The sequence below is a fragment of the Misgurnus anguillicaudatus genome, chromosome 1 (assembly GCF_027580225.2).
Source record: "Misgurnus anguillicaudatus chromosome 1, ASM2758022v2, whole genome shotgun sequence".
Taxonomy (NCBI): domain Eukaryota; kingdom Metazoa; phylum Chordata; class Actinopteri; order Cypriniformes; family Cobitidae; genus Misgurnus; species Misgurnus anguillicaudatus.
The window spans coordinates 17300110-17316623 of NC_073337.2; the positions used below are offsets into that span (position 1 = coordinate 17300110).

General features: G+C 38.3%; 1 protein-coding gene across 8 annotated transcripts in view; it reads left to right on the plus strand.

Moving 5' to 3' along the window:
• The window catches only part of ppfia2 (PTPRF interacting protein alpha 2), a 237113-nt gene that overhangs the window by 211212 nt on the left and 9387 nt on the right, over nt 1–16514 (plus strand). For 3 of the 8 annotated variants that reach the window (XM_055189829.2, XM_055189833.2, XM_055189835.2), the window contains 6 exons: nt 1712–1809; nt 3062–3270; nt 3351–3419; nt 4564–4720; nt 5133–5189; nt 8232–8312. In XM_055189829.2, the coding sequence (XP_055045804.2) occupies nt 1712–1809; nt 3062–3270; nt 3351–3419; nt 4564–4720; nt 5133–5189; nt 8232–8290 (649 nt within the window). In that variant the 3' untranslated portion in view covers nt 8291–8312. Of the gene's footprint in view, nt 1–1711; nt 1810–3061; nt 3271–3350; nt 3420–4563; nt 4721–5132; nt 5195–8231; nt 8313–16514 lie in introns of those variants that run through there. The other 5 variants (XM_055189834.2, XM_055189838.2, XM_055189831.2 and 2 more) reach the window with 4 other exon arrangements.

Sequence of the window (16514 nt, forward strand, 5' to 3'; positions counted from 1 at the left end):
ATCTAATCGCTTACAAAAGTAATTCACAAAAATTGAATAATCTCCGCTTTTAGCGGAACATTTAAGAGGTGATAAGAGAACAAATGAAGGTGGGCATGGCGGATGGTCTGTTCTTTCATTTTATATTTTATGTTTATTTAAAGAAGATAACGTTAATTTTTCTGTAAGGCATTAAACTAAAGTGTGCCGGTCTAAGGCATGAAACTCCAGGGCTGAAAATGAGTCCCACTCCGGCCCTGCTTCCAAGCATATTTGATCATCACTTCAACAGTTGCACGATATAGATTTTAATGTATAAATTAGATGAATGTTGATTTATAAAATAAACACCACAATCTTTAATCATATTTTCTGATTAAATTTGTGTCTTTGTGTCATTGTGTCTTTGCTGTGTCTGTGTTGGTTGGGAACTGCGTTCTGTTGCAGACACACTTGATTCTGAGAACTACTTTGTTTGGCGGAAGAGTAATATTTGTAGTAATATAATTACAACTTATTCGTGTTTTATTTTATGAATCCTGCTAACGTTATGCATATGAAGTAACCGTTTTATAAAAGCAATAAGCCCTGCAAAGCAGTGGGGTTACAGTGCATTTACAACCGCTAAAATAAAATGCACTGATAACCCACTGCTTCTTGGGACGTATTGCTCTATTATGGATTGACATGCAGAAAACTTTACAGTACCTGTCCAGTTTCCAGACAGAAGTGTGTCCTGAAAAATTTTTCGTGTTTGTACATTGTAATAAACAAAAAACTTTGAGTTTGAATGTTCCTTTACATGACATGGCAATGACACCCACCGCTAGGGATGGGCGATCTAAATAAAAAATGTATCGCGTCTGCTGCAGTGTCCTTAGCTTTAAACTGCATCTTATCATTTGTTTTCATTGTAATTTTCGATTTCCCCAATGTGTCTGTTAGTAGTAACAGAATTCAGACTTCGTAAGATTATTTGATTCATTGGTGGACCGAAAACACAAAACACCTGAACAAGTCGCTCAGCGTGGTGTGTGTACATGTGTGTGTCTGTTGTCTAAACGATTTACAGTGTTTCTTTAACCAGAGTGCTTTACTGAACCAAAAACATGTGAAATACATAAACATGACAACCAAATGCAGAGCTAAATGTTTTGTACATTTTGTACGTTAATATCTGCTTTATTAGCGGATTTAGTTTTTAATTTCGCTTTGCGTGAGGTAAAATGCACTTGTTTTGTACTTTAGAAGTGATCACGATCTATACAATTCGCTTAAAAAGTGGATCGTGGACTTCTCCAAGATCGATCACGATATAAAATTGCCAGATTGCCCCATCTCTACCCACCTGCTCTACCTGACTGATCAAGCATCTCTGTGTGCAACCATCTTTGAATGGTGGGGGTTAGGAGATGAGTGTCTAATTCAAATATAATATTGCAAAATGTTGCTTATAACACATTTAGATTCATTCAGCTAAATTTTCATTCTCTGTTAGACAAAAGTTAAAGGTCCAATGTGGGACTTTTAATGGCATCTAGCAGTGAGACTGTGAATTGCAACCAATGGCTCGGTTCACACCTCACCTCTCATATTGCATTTCTGTAAAGAGATCCTTCGAAAAGTCCCACATTGCATCTTGAAATGTTCATTTTTTTGTAGGCCATAAGTTACTGTTTTTAACAGTTTATTAAGGGCTTATACAGTGTAACTGTTTTATTAACTCTAACAGAACCAGTCTCCAGTATGGTATCATGTGTTTGAAGAAGCTCAACTATGACAGAAAAGAGCTGGAGAGACGGAGAGAAAGCAGCCAGCATGAAATAAGAGGTAGGTTTATCTTTTCGGTAACACTTTATTTTGATAGTCCACTTTAGACATTTTACTAATTATAAGTAACTTTGCAACTACTTATCAACTATTAATCTTTAGAGAATTAGTAAACTCTCTGCTTAATATCTACTAACACTTTATTGTGATGATATCTCAACAGACATTCAACTGTCTATAAGTATCTTTGCAGGTGCATGTCAACTTATTCCACTAATCCAAACCTCTTCCCTAACCCTTACAGTCTACTAATACTCTAATGACAGGTAGTTAAAGTATGGTTGCAAATTATTGAAAGTTAGTTGACATGCAGTTGCAAAGTTATTTATAGTTAGTAGAATGTCTAAAGTAGACTATCAAAATAAATAGTAACCATTTTTTCTTTACCTATTGGTGTTTATAGTACTGCAATAAGACTGCATGTGCATTACTGTGCATTCACACCAGACGCGGTAGAGGCGGCAAAAACGTGCTATTCGCGCATAGTTGGACGCTTGAATCATTTTGAGTTTACTCGCGCATTCGTGTGTGAAATTCGAGTCATTAGAGACATTTACGAGGAAATTTGCGTCATGGGAGGGGCTTCTGCTTCGCTTCCTGTAATCATGTCACTACTAGAGCAAGCTCCTGATTGGTTAACGTGGCGCAACTATCCACCAAAGTTCAGATTTTTCAACTCGCGCGTTTCAATTTGCGCGTTCCGTGCCGCAGGATGCCTATTCGCGTCTTTGCATTGACTTAACATGTTAATCACTTCCGCTTGCTGTCTCTTCCGCATCTGGTGTGAATGCACCATTAGGCACACACAGCCACACACGTATGCTTGTAGAAATCAACTCAATTTATATTTATTTATATACAGAAGCTCTTTTAACAATTTTGCATTGTTAATACAGTTTATACATATATAGGGTAAATTAAAAAAAGAAAAATAACAAATAAGGGTTCCCGTTTTAAATTGAGGATTTTTAGGATAGGACAATATTTGGCCGAGATACAACAATTTGAACATTTGGAATCTGAGACTGCAAAAAAAAATCTAAATATTGAAAAAATCACCTTTACAGTTGTCCAAATTAAGTCGTTAGCAATGCATTTTTTTAATATATTTACGGTAGGAAATTTACAAAACATGATCTTTACTTATTATCCTAATGATTTTTGGCATTAAAACATTTATCATTTTGACCCATATAATGTATTTTTGGCAATTGCTACAAATATACCAATGCTACTTATGACTTGTGACTAGGTCCAGGGTCACATTTGTGTACAACTTTTCTAGATGTACTAGTGTGGACTAATGAGCGCGTTATACGCTGGATTCAAAGCATCGGCCTCCGTGACTACGCCAACATCCTGTTCGAGAGCGGAGTGCATGGAGCGCTCATTGCACTCGATGACAACTTTGACTACAGCAGCCTGGCCCTGCTGCTGCAAATCCCCAACCAAAACACTCAGGTCACAACACACACACACGCATAATACAATTACTGCTGTTTTTTTAAAGTAAGAATATTACAACAATCTTTTTCCAACAGGCTAGACAAATTCTTGAAAGAGAATACAACAACTTGCTGGCACTGGGAACCGAGAGACGATTAGATGAGGTCAGGCAATAGTTTCATTATATTTTACTTACAGTTTAACATTAGAAAATAGCTCTGGTTCCAATACCTATAGTAATGAGAGGCCTTATTGTGAACTGCCCATGTAAGAAGCATTTTTACTATAGTGGACTTAACTGATTCTGGGTAGACTAAACAAGGAATTCTGGGATTGCCTCCACTCCACTTTTTTGAAAATATGCTAATTTTCCAGCTCCCCTAGAGTTTAACATTTGATTTTTACCATTTTGGAATCCATTCAGCTGATCTCCGGGTCTGGTCCTACCATTTTTAGCATAGCTTAGCATAATCCATTGAATTTGAGTAGACCATTAGCATCACGCTGAAAAATAACCAAAGAGTTTCAATATTTTTCCTAATTTAAAACTTGACTCCTCTATAGTAACATTGTGTGCAAAGGCCGACGGAAAGTTAAAAGTTGCGATTTTCTAGGCTGATATGGCTAGGAACTATACTCTCATTCTGGCATAATAATCAAGGATTTTTCTGCCGTAACATGGCTACAGCAGGCGCAATGATATGACGCAGTACCCAAAAATAGTCCCCAGCTATTGAAAGTTACCAAGGGGACAATTTTCAGGCGCTGCGTTATATTATTGTGCCTGCTGCAGCCATGTTACGGCAGCAAAGTCCTTGATTATTTGGTATTGTTGAGCGTGATGCTAATGGTCTAATCATATTCAATGGATTATGCTAAGCTATGGTACCGCAGATCCGGAGATCGTCTGAATGGATTCCAAAACGGTAAAAATCAAAAGTTTAACTCTAGGGGAGCTGGAGCATATTTTCAAAAAAAGTGGAGTGTCCCTTTAATCCTCCTGTTATTCAAATTTTAGCAACACATTTAATGTTTGGGGTCAAATTGGTTTAAAAATACAATTAGCATATTTGTCAAAGATGTCGTTAGTATTATATGCGGGTTGCTTTAGATTTAGTCGAGAAGAAAGCATTTTCAAAGAAAGCATAATCATGCTGCCCATTTACGACATCTTCAGGTCAACAGTGAACCATCATAGTTTTAAAAATGTGCTTTATGTGCCCTGCGCAGTAAGTTTTGGAACAGAGCTTGGTTATGGCAGATAAGGTGTTACCTCTTATAAATCTTTGGACTAAATCCCTCCCACAGTGCGATGAGAAAGATTTTAGAGGGCCGTCGTGGAGGCGGCAGTTTCCTCCACGGGATGTCCACGGGATCAGCATGATGCCCGGATCAGCAGAGACCCTGCCCGCTGGCTTTCGTCTCACTGCCACCTCTGCACACTCGCGTAGACTGCCACCAGAGGGTGAGACATGCACACACACACAACCAGTCGAAACTTCACTACGGCAAAACAAGGGTTAATCTGTTTGGAATGGACTACTAGCATACGTTTTACTTAATATATGCTGTCTACTTTTTAATTTGGTCAAAAGCTAGGATCAGTTCACTGAAATGTTTCTGATGATCCTAACCTTTTTTTGTTTAAAGGCATAAGTGTTTTACATTTGTTTAGCAGACAAAAATGGTTTATTTTGAATTTTTTAAATTATTTTTAAGCTTTAATATTAAGTAGGTCACTCATGGTAATTTTAAGTTTGACAAAAACAGCCTTATTAGTATGGTGATATACTATTTCAAACATAGCCACTAACACACACAAACACGCACACGGCTGATTGTGTTTCTGTTGTTTTTCTATGGACTGCTGCTGGTAGTCCTGTATGAGGTGATGGATGACAGTCCTGACGACATGTATTTGGAGTGGTTTCAAGGTTAGATATAATGGAGCCTCATCGTGTGGCATCCTTGACCCCTTCTCCCCATACTGTACTCGTTCCCCTTTGCGTGGTTTCACTGTCTCCTGTCCATCTTTACTGTCAAATATTCTTGTTTGTAATGTATAATGCATTCAGTGATTTTTCTATTTGGACTTTACATTAGCCCATAGGGTTGTGCTGGGTATGGTATACCATAAAAACAAAACAAAAGGAACAGTAACAATTAAAAGCCTATTCACGTCCAGTCCAAACTACTGCCACAAACATGCATGTCATTACAACGTAGCAGTGCATGCTAAATGTGTACTGTAATGTGAACTACAGATCGTTTGCCAAACATCCCTTTAAATAACGGTGATCTATGATCACCGTCTCCCCTCGTCTTTAGGAAACCGAAACATTTGTTATTTTCAACAAGGTATTCGTTCCAAAGTTCAGTTTAGCCACTAGCCAGACCATTGAACAAACAGAGACCGGAAGTTAAGTTCTGCCCAGACGCGTAACCACGACAATGCACATGCATTAGTTGAAACGGCCTATAAACTCTTTCATATCAAGTCTAAAATATTGTGTTACCAATGCATGTTATAATTGATTTATATATTACAGTTTAATCTGGAGACTTGTAATGTCAGAATGGGATCTTATTATAATAATACCACCCCTTGATCTGCACCATCCAACCACGGCACTGCCATTTGGTGCAGAGATCAGCTCATTTGCATTTAAAAGGACACACCCAAAAACGTCACTTGAGCTAAAACTTCACATTTGTACTATGGGGACACCAAAGATTTATTTTACATCTTAAAAAAAGTCTTGTGAAATGTCCCCTTTAAAGCTTGGTATTGTAATCCATAAGTATGCATGGGTGCTTACAACCCTACCATCCTTATGCCACCCAAAAACTAATGTTAAGGACCTGTTCCTGCAGATGCCAAGAAAGGTTTTAAAACTTTCTTGAACACAAAATTTTGCATTGAACTTGATGTGAAAAGGTAACGAAAATGTGTTGTGTATAGTACCCTAGCTGAATAGTGCTTTTTTTAATGGGCTAGCTGGTAAGATGAGAAGCTCAGTGTTAAGACTGAGCTGTCTAGCAGGTTGAAATTTGTATGGAGAGAATGGAAAGTAAAGCAGGGTGTCAATGGTGTGATACTGGAAGGTAAACGGCATGTGTCTAAATAATAGGCTGCAGTGATGTTTTGTATATATAGAGAAAAGAAGGGGGCCAAGTACAGAACCTTGATGTACCAAAGTGACAAAGTAATTTGACTTTAGCACTACTCCTCTGCAAAATACCTCACAGATACATATTTGAGGGTTGGACTGAAAGTAGTTAAATCAAGTTTTTGTTATGTAATGTTTTGTTATGTAATAAGTGGGTGTATGGGAGAATTGGTTAAATTTTGTTTTTGGTTAAAAAAAAAGTTCCACGGTGAGTCTAATGGAGTTATTTTATGACACTTTTGTGTGCTTTGGCAGTTTGTGAAGAGTCAGAAGGGTGAATATAAATGACTACGTTTTTTTTTGTCCAATGGAATGAGTATTGATAATCTGCAGGATTGCACGACTTGAATGATATGTGTTACCTCGATGTTCATGTACCGTTCTTCCTGGAGTGTCTGTGTGGAGATTAACCATCTAAATATTTGGAAACATTAGGGACATAACTGACTGAGTGAGTGACTGTCCAACTAACCATGTAATGGTTTTTGAAATTGTGATGTCCTTTATGTTTTGGACACAACACGAATGAGACTGAGCCCAGTCCCATCAGGATCTTGCACAAGTTTGGTTTCTGATTAACAAATGAATTTAACACAATTTGGATGTATTCACTATATGCATATAATACATTTTAATGTAGTTTGAAAGTTAAAAAAAATAATCACCTAATTATGTATTAATAATTACATGGGTCAATGACATGGCATAAATATTTTTGTGTCTGTGGGCATTATTTACTGTAAAAATAACATGCATTTATGACATGTCACTTTTTTCTCTGTCCGAAGATGTCGTTCAACATAAATTTTGAAACACAATGGGTCTTATTGTCTAAGCATGCATTCGCTCGAATTTTGTGGTTAAAATTACATACAGACATTTTCACCAACAAATCATGATTCAACAAAAACTTACGAAAAACTCAAAAAGGAATAATACCAAATGTACGCAATAATCACTTCTGCTACAAATACTGGGCTATAATTATAATGTATTTAATAATGTTGATATTTACTATTATATTTTAATTTATAATATGTATTATAATATATGTTATATAAAAATATATATTTTGATATACATGATCTTTATTATTATTATTATTATTATTATTATATACAATATATTATACATTATTATATAGGCTGTATTATTTTCTCAATGACAAATACTTACGCTTTGCTTCCTCACTTTTTAAATCTCTATTAAAGCAGTAATGCCTAATGTAAATGTAATGTAATGAGAAGTCCAAACGTCAGTCACTTGATCTAGGCCTCCTGTCATCACCGAAGTCATATTATACGAAAAACGTACACAATTATTAGTGAATAAGACCCATTGTTCCCAACTTAAAATGTGCATTACATCCATTTTAAAAGATGTATTAACATACAGTATATGTTTAAGAGCTTATTTTGTCATTGACCCAAAACACAATGTAAAAGTCATTACCACATATCACAAACTTGAAAAAAATCTTTACACAGGACCAACCAAACATACACATAACACGGCAGGCCATAGTCATGCTTACCTTTAAATGAAAGTTACTGCAATAAAGCAGCACATGCTTGACTGAACTAAACTTGTTTAACTAATATTGCTTGCCTTTTTCCTCAACTTATATATATAAATATTTTAGGGAATGCAAAAAATATTTTTTTCTAAATAAATGGCAAATAGTGCAGCAATCAGTTACACTGGCATGAAATCGTGTCAGTGGAAGATGGCAAAATCCTGTGGGGACTGAGAAATGACCTATTCAAACCAAAATGCAAATTCAATAATAATTTTGTTTCCTTGTAGTTGGGCCATCAGCAATACAGCGCCTGGACAGTTCCACTGTGAGGACCTACTCATGTTGAGAGAAGATAAAGACTATAAGCTGTGAGTCTACACATAACACTATGATTCTTATTTGGAGCAATCACATCCTTAGGGCATACTTGGGTCACACTATACGTATCGTACCGAACTAAAGTACGTTTGGATCATAGAGTGTAGCGTAAGTGCAAACCAGCGAGGAAGTGGGGAGGGGGGACAAACGCACTCGGGTACGGTTTGGTATACAGTTAAGTATAATGCAAGTGCCCCCTTAGACTCAGAAAAAATGGGTTTGCATCTCTACGTAGCCTTAAATTCACCTCTGTTTGCTCTGTTGTAAATAACAGTGGTTGTAATACAAGGGCATAGAAAACAGTGATGTTTGTCAACTACCGTTATTGTTAAGTTGCCTTCATGACAATTCAACTAATAAGTTTGAGTAAATTGTAAATAGTTTCTATAAGTACTGCAATTATGCTAATTCAAACACAATATTCCCCTACCGCTATTAAAATTACTGTAATGCACAACAGATCATTGCCTTATGTTTAAAGGATTAGTCCACTTTCTTAAAAAAAATCCAGATAATTTACTCACCACCATGTCATCCAAAATGTTGATGTCTTTCTTTGTTCAGTCGAGAAGAAATTATGTTTTTTGAGGAAAACATTCCAGGATTTTTCTCATTTTAATGGACTTTAATGGACCCCAATACTTAACAGTTTTAATGCAGTTTAAAATTGCAGTTTCAAAGGACTCTAAACAATCTCAAACAAGGCATAAGGGTCTTATCTAGTGAAACGATTGTCATTTTTTCCCTGTGACGCGCCAGTGCGACCTCACGTAATATGTCATCAAGTCAAGAGGTCACGGATGAAGCATGCAAAACTACGCCCCAGTGTTTACAAGTGTGGAGAAAGAGGACCTTTCTGATGTTGTTGTATGTTGAATGATACAAATTAATGTCTTTGTGTCAGTTTTTGTTGTTTAAAATGCTCCGCAAATGTGCGTTTCATATATGTAACACGTGACCTTTCGACGTCATTACGCAATTACGCGAGGTCGCGCTGGCTCGTCACACAGCTGGAGGAAGACGAGAAGTTGTGTATTAAAAGTGCATATTTAGGGGTCAAGCCACGAAGTGGCGTAGACACCTATTGTTTCTGTTAGTTTTCTTATTATTATTAGGGGTCAAGCCACGAAGTGGCGTAGACACCTATTGTTTCTGTTAGTTTTCTTATTATTATTTATCTTCCTCGTTCTTCCACCCAAAAGTCAATGGCAGCCCATAGAACCGTACGTAGGAAAGTTATGAAATTTGGCACACGTGTAGAGGACAGTCTCAGAAGTTACTATAGCAACATAGGTGTGTCTGACTCAAACCCTCTAGCGCCACCAACAGTCCAAAAATCCACTTATGTTCATGCTCATAACTTCTGACTCGTGAGTCCTAGAAACTAAATTCTTGTTTCCACTGAATCATTGGCTCATGATGATTCAATTGCACACATTGATGTCATTTGTGTCATGCACATCTTTCCGCCATTTTGAATTTTCCGTAAAACCTACTTTTTCGAACTCCTCCTAGAGCGTTCGTCCGATTTGCATGTCCTTTGGTATGTAGCATCTAGAGACACCCCAGACAAAAAGTTATCAAAAGCTTTTTGATAGACCAATGCGTTCTCGTATAAATTGACAACATATATGGCGGCGAGCACGCCAAAACAGACGTGAGGCCGTATGTTCGCAAAACTTTATTGTATCGACACGAAACTTGGTATATGTCATTACAGTCATGACCTGAGGGTGCCTGCAACGTTTCGTCACAGCGCCACCTAGTGGTCACGAGATTCGAAAAATGCCTATTTTTGCATATAACTACTACAAACTTGAGTCTAAAATCATGAAGGTGGTCTTGTTAGATTTCTTGAGGCATGCCGAGTCAAACGATACCAAACGGTTTTCGGTCAGCCATATTGGGTGTCGGCCATTTTGAATTTTCTCATTAAGTTCAGTATTTCACAAACAGAATGGCGTATCGCTACGAAATTTGGCATGGTTCATCAGTGACATGTTCTGAGCGCACCTATAAATGTTTAGGACGGCGCCACCTAGTGGTCAGGATATGTAAAGAAATTGTTTAAAATCTTTATATCATTTGATTAAATTGCCACTATGACATAAGACTTCACTCTATTGATTCCTTGGCTCGTGCTGAGTCCGACTGTACCAAAAATGTCTGGTTCAAACCTACTTCCTGTCGGCCATTTTGAATTATATTGAACACCTACTTTTTCGAACTCCTCCTAGAGCGCTCGTGTGATTGGCTTGAGTTTTTGGTATGCATCATCTAGAGACACTCTAGACAAAAAGTTATCAAAAGCTTTTCGGTAGACTTATCCGTTGTCGTATAACGCATCAAAGAATGCGAGGGCGAGCACGCCAAAATGTGTTTGAGCATGTATCTTCGCAAATCTTTTGCGTATTAATATGAGACTTGGTATATGTCATAACAGTGATGACCTGAGGGTGCATGCACCATTTCGTCACACTGCCCCCTACTGGTCACGAGATATAAAATATGTCTATTTTTGCTTATAACTACTGCAAACTTGAATGTAAAATTATGAGACTGGTCTTGTTTGATTTCGTGAGGCATGCCTAGTCAAACGATACCAAATGGTTTTTGGTCGGCCATTTTGTGTGTCGGCCATTTTGAATTTTTTCTTTAAATTCAAGTATTTCAGAAACGCAATTGCATATTGTTATGAAACTTGGTATGGTTCATCAGCAACATGTTCTGGGAGGACTTGTAAACTTTTCGGCGCCCCCTAGTGGTCAAGAGACTTGAAGCTATATCTCTGCATCTCTTTATCGTATTTACACCAAATTTGGTGGGTGTCATCACAGTCATGGCCTGAGGCACCATCTATTGTTTCGGCACAGCGCCACCTAGTGGTCTCAAGATACTAAAAATAGCTATTTTTTTCCTAAAACTAATGCAAACTTAGATATTAAATCATGACAGTCATCACGTATGAATCAATTTTGCCATGTTTGGCTTGACCCCGGTATCGCTGCTTGCAGCTATATTTAGGGGTCAAGCCCCGAAGGGGCGTAGAACCCTATTGTTATTGTTAGTTTTCTTATTATTATTATTAGGGGTCAAGCCCCGAAGGGGCGTAGAACCCTATTGTTATTGTTAGTTTTCTTATTATTATTATTATTATTATTATTATTATTGTTATTCTTGTTCCTCGTTCTTCCACCCAAAAGTCAATGGCAGCCCATAGAACCGTACATAGGAAAGTTATGAAATTTGGCACACATGTAGAGGACAGTCTCAGAAGTTACTATAGCAACATTGGTGTGTCTGACTCAAACCCTCTAGCGCCACCAACAGTCCAAAAATCCACTTATGTTCATGCTCACAACTTGTGACCCATGAGTCCTAGAAAATAAATTCTTGTTTCCTCTGAATCCTTGGCTCATGATGATTCAGTTGCACATGTTGATGTCATTTGTGTCATGCACATCTTTCCGCCATTTTGAATTTTCCGTAAAACCTACTTTTTCGAACTCCTCCTAGACCGTCCGTCCGATTTGCATGTCCTTTGGTATGTAGCATCTAGAGACACCCCAGACAAAAAGTTATCAAAAGCTTTTTGATAGACCATTGCGTTCTCGTATAAATTCACAACATATATGGCGGCGAGCACGCCAAAACGGACGTGTGGCCGTATCTTCGCAAAACTTTATTGTATCGACACGAAACTTGGTATATGTCATTACAGTCATGACCTGAGGGTGCCTGCAACGTTTCGTCACAGCGCCACCTAGTGGTCACGAGATTCGAAAAATGCTTATTTTCGCTTATAACTACTTCAAACTTGAGTCTAAAATCATGAAGGTGGTCTTGTAAGATTCCTTGAGGCATGCCGAGTCAAACGATACCAAACGGTTTTCGGTCGGCCATTTTGGGTGTCGGCCATTTTGAATTTTCTCATTAAGTTCAGTATTTCACAAACAGAATGGCGTATCGCTACGAAATTTGGCATGGTTCATCAGTGACATGTTCTGAGCGCACCTATAAATCTTTAAGACAGCGCCACCTAGTGTTCAGGATATGTAAATAAATTGTTTAAAATCTTTATATCATTTGATTAAATTGCCACACTGACATAAGACTTCACTCTATTGATTCCTTGGCTCATGCTGAGTCTGACTGTACCAAATATGTCTGAGTCAAACCTACTTCCTGTCGGCCATTTTGAATTATATTGAACACCTACTTCTCGAACTCCTCCTAGAGCGCTCGTGTGATTGGCTTGATTTTTGGTATGCATCGTCTAGAGACACTCTAGACAAAAAGTTATCAAAAGCTTTTCGGTAGACCTATCCGTTGTCGTATAACGCATCAAAGAATGCGAGGGCGAGCACGCCAAAATGTGTTTGAGCCTGTATCTTCGCAAAACTTTTGCGTATTAATATGAGACTTGGTATATGTCATACCAGTGATGACCTGAGGGTGCATGCACCATTTCGTCACACTGCCCCCTACTGGTCACGAGATATAAAAAATGTCTAATTTTGCTTATAACTATTGCAAACTTGAATGTAAAATTATGAGACTGGTCTTGTTAGATTTCTTGAGGCATGCCGAGTCAAACGATACCAAATGGTTTTTGGTCGGCCATTTTGTGTGTCGGCCATTTTGAATTTTTTCTTTAAGTTCAAGTATTTCAGAAACGCAATTGCGTATTGTTATGAAACTTGGTATGGTTCATCAGCAACATGTTCTGGGAGGACTTGTAAACTTTTCGGTGCCCCCTAGTGGTCAAGAGATTTGAAGCTATATCTCTGCATCTCTTTATCGTATTTACACAAAATTTGGTGGGTGTCATCACAATCAAGACCTGAATCACAATTTATTTTTTGGTCAGTGCCCCCTAGTGGTCAAGTCATTTAAGGCTATATCTCTGCATCTCTTTATTGTATTTACACCAAATTTGGTGGGTGTCATCACAATCAAGACCTGAGTCACAATTCATTGTTTGGTTAGTGCCCCCTAGTGGTCAAGTCATTTAAGGCTATATCTCTGTATTGCTTTATCGTATTTACACTCAATTTGGTATGTGTCATCACAGTCATGACCTGAGGCACCATCTATTGTTTCGGCACCGCCATTGAAGTCAATGGCAGCCCATAGAACCGTACGTAGGAAAGTTATGAAATTTGGCACACATATAGAGGACGGTCTCAGAGGTTACTATAGCAACATTGGTGTGTCTGACTCAAACCCTCTAGCGCCACCAACAGTCCAAAAATCCACTTATGTTCATGCTCATAACTTCTGACCCGTGAGTCCTAGAAACTAAATTCTTGTTTCCTCTGAATTCTTTGCTCATGATGATTCAAATGCACACATTGATGCCATTTGTGTCATGCAAATCTTTCCACCATTTTGAATTTTCCGTAAAATCTACTTTTTCGAACTCCTCCTAGTGCGTTCATCCGATTTGCATGTCCTTTGGTATATAGCATCTAGAGACACCCCAGACAAAAAGTTATCAAAAGCTTTTTGATAGACCAATGCGTTCTCATATACAGTGACAACATACAAGGCGGCGAGCACGCAAAAACGGACGTGAGGCCGTATCTTCGCAAAACTTTAATGTATCGACACGAAACTTGGTATATGTCATTACAGTCATGACCTGAGGGTGCCTGCAACGTTTCGTCACAGTGCCACCTAGTGGTCACGAGATTCGAAAAATGCCTATTTTTGCTTATAACTACTTTAAACTTGAGTCTAAAATCATGAAGGTGGTCTTGTTAGATTCCTTGAGGCATGCCGAGTCAAACGATACCAAACGGTTTTCGGTCGGCCATTTTGGGTGTCGGCCATTTTGAATTTTCTCATTAAGTTCAGTATTTCACAAACAGAATGGCGTATCACTACGAAATTTGGCATGGTTCATCAGTGACATGTTCTGAGCGCACCTATAAATCTTTAAGACAGCGCCACCTAGTGGTCAGGATATGTAAATAAATTGTTTAAAATCTTTATTTCATTTGATTAAATTGCCACTATGACATAAGAATTCATTTTATTGATTCCTGGGCTCATGCTGAGTCCGACTGTACCAAATATGTCTGAGTCAAACCTACTTCCTGTCGGCCATTTTGAATTATATTGAACACCTACTTTTTCGAACTCCTCCTAGAGCGCTCGTGTGATTGGCTTGATTTTTGGTATGCATCGTCTAGAGACACTCTAGACAAAAAGTTATCAAAAGCTTTTCGGTAGACCTATCCGTTGTCGTATAACGCATCAAAGAATGCGAGGGCGAGCACGCCAATATGTGTTTGAGCCTGTATCTTCGCAAAACTTTTGCGTATTAATATGAGACTTGGTATATGTCATAACAGTGATGACCTGAGGGTGCATGTACCATTTCGTCACACTGCCCCCTACTGGTCACGAGATATAAAAAATGTGTATTTTTGCTTATAACTACTGCAAACTGGAATGTAAAATTATGAGAGTGGTCTTGTTAGATTTCGTGAGGCATGCCGAGTCAAACGATACCAAATGGTTTTTGGTCGGCCATTTTGTGTGTCGGCCATTTTGAATTTTTTCTTTAATTTCAAGTATTTCAGAAACGCAATTGCGTATTGTTATGAAACTTGGTATGGTTCATCAGCAACATGTTCTGGGAGGACTTGTAAACTTTTCGGTGCCCCCTAGTGGTCAAGAGATTTGAAGCTATATCTCTGCATCTCTTTATCGTATTTACACCAAATTTGGTGGGTGTCATCACAATCAAGACCTGAATCACAATTTATTTTTTGGTCAGTGCCCCCTAGTGGTCAAGTCATTTAAGGCTATATCTCTGCATCTCTTTATTGTATTTACACCAAATTTGGTGGGTGTCATCACAATCAAGACCTGAGTCACAATTTATTGTTTGGTTAGTGCCCCCTAGTGGTCAAGTCATTTAAGGCTATATCTCTGCATCTCTTTATTATATTTACACCAAATTTGGTTGGTGTCATCACAATCAAGACCTGAGTCACAATTTATTGTTTGGTCAGTGCCCCCTAGTGGTCAAGTCATTTAAGGCTATATCTCCATATCGCTTTATTGTATTTACACTAAATTTGGTATGTGTCATCACAGTCATGACCTAAGGTACCATCTATTGTTTCGGCACAACGCCACCTAGTGGTCTCAAGATACGAAAAAATTGCTATTTTTTCATAAAACTAATGCAAACTTAGATCTTAAATCATGACAGTCATCACGTATGAATCATTTTTTGCCATGTTTGGCTTGACCCCGGTATCGCTGCTTGCAGCTATATTTCTGTTTCTTGTTCTTCCGCCATTGAAGTCAATGGCAGCCCATAGAACCGTATGTAGGAAAGTTATGAAATTTGGCACACATGTAGAGGACAGTCTCAGAAGTTACTATAGCAACATTGGTGTGTCTGACTCAAACCCTCTAGCGCCACCAACAGTCCAAAAATCCACTTATGTTCATGCTCACAACTTCTGACCCGTGAGTCCTAGAAACTAAATTCTTGTTTCCTCTGAATCCTTGGCTCATGATGATTCAATTGCACACATTGATGTCATTTGTGTCATGCACATCTTTCCGCCATTTTGAATTTTTCGTAAAACCTACTTTTTCGAACTTCTCCTAGACCGTTTGTCCGATTTGCATGTCCTTTGGTATGTAGCATCTAGAGACACCCAAGACAAAAAGTTATCAAAAACTTTTTGATAGACCATTGCGTTCTCATATAAATTGACAACATATATGGCGGCGAGCACGCCAAAACGGACGTGAGGCCGTATCTTCGCAAAACTTTTGTGTATCGACACGAAACTTGGTATATGTCATAACAGTCATGACCTGAGGGTGCCTGCAACGTTTCGTCACAGCGCCACCTAGTGGTCACGAGATTCGAAAAATGCCTATTTTCGCTTATAACTACTTCAAACTTAAGTCTAAAATCATGAAGGAGGTCTTGTTAGATTCCTTGAGGCATGCCGAGTCAAACGATACCAAACCGTTTTCGGTCGGCCATTTTGGGTGTCGGCCATTTTGAATTTTCTCATTAAGTTCAGTATTTCACAAACCGAATGGCGTATCGCTACGAAATTTGGCATGGTTCATCGGTGACATGTTCTGAGCGCACCTATAAATCTTTAGGACGGCGCCACCTAGTGGTCAGGATATGTAAATAAATTGTTTAA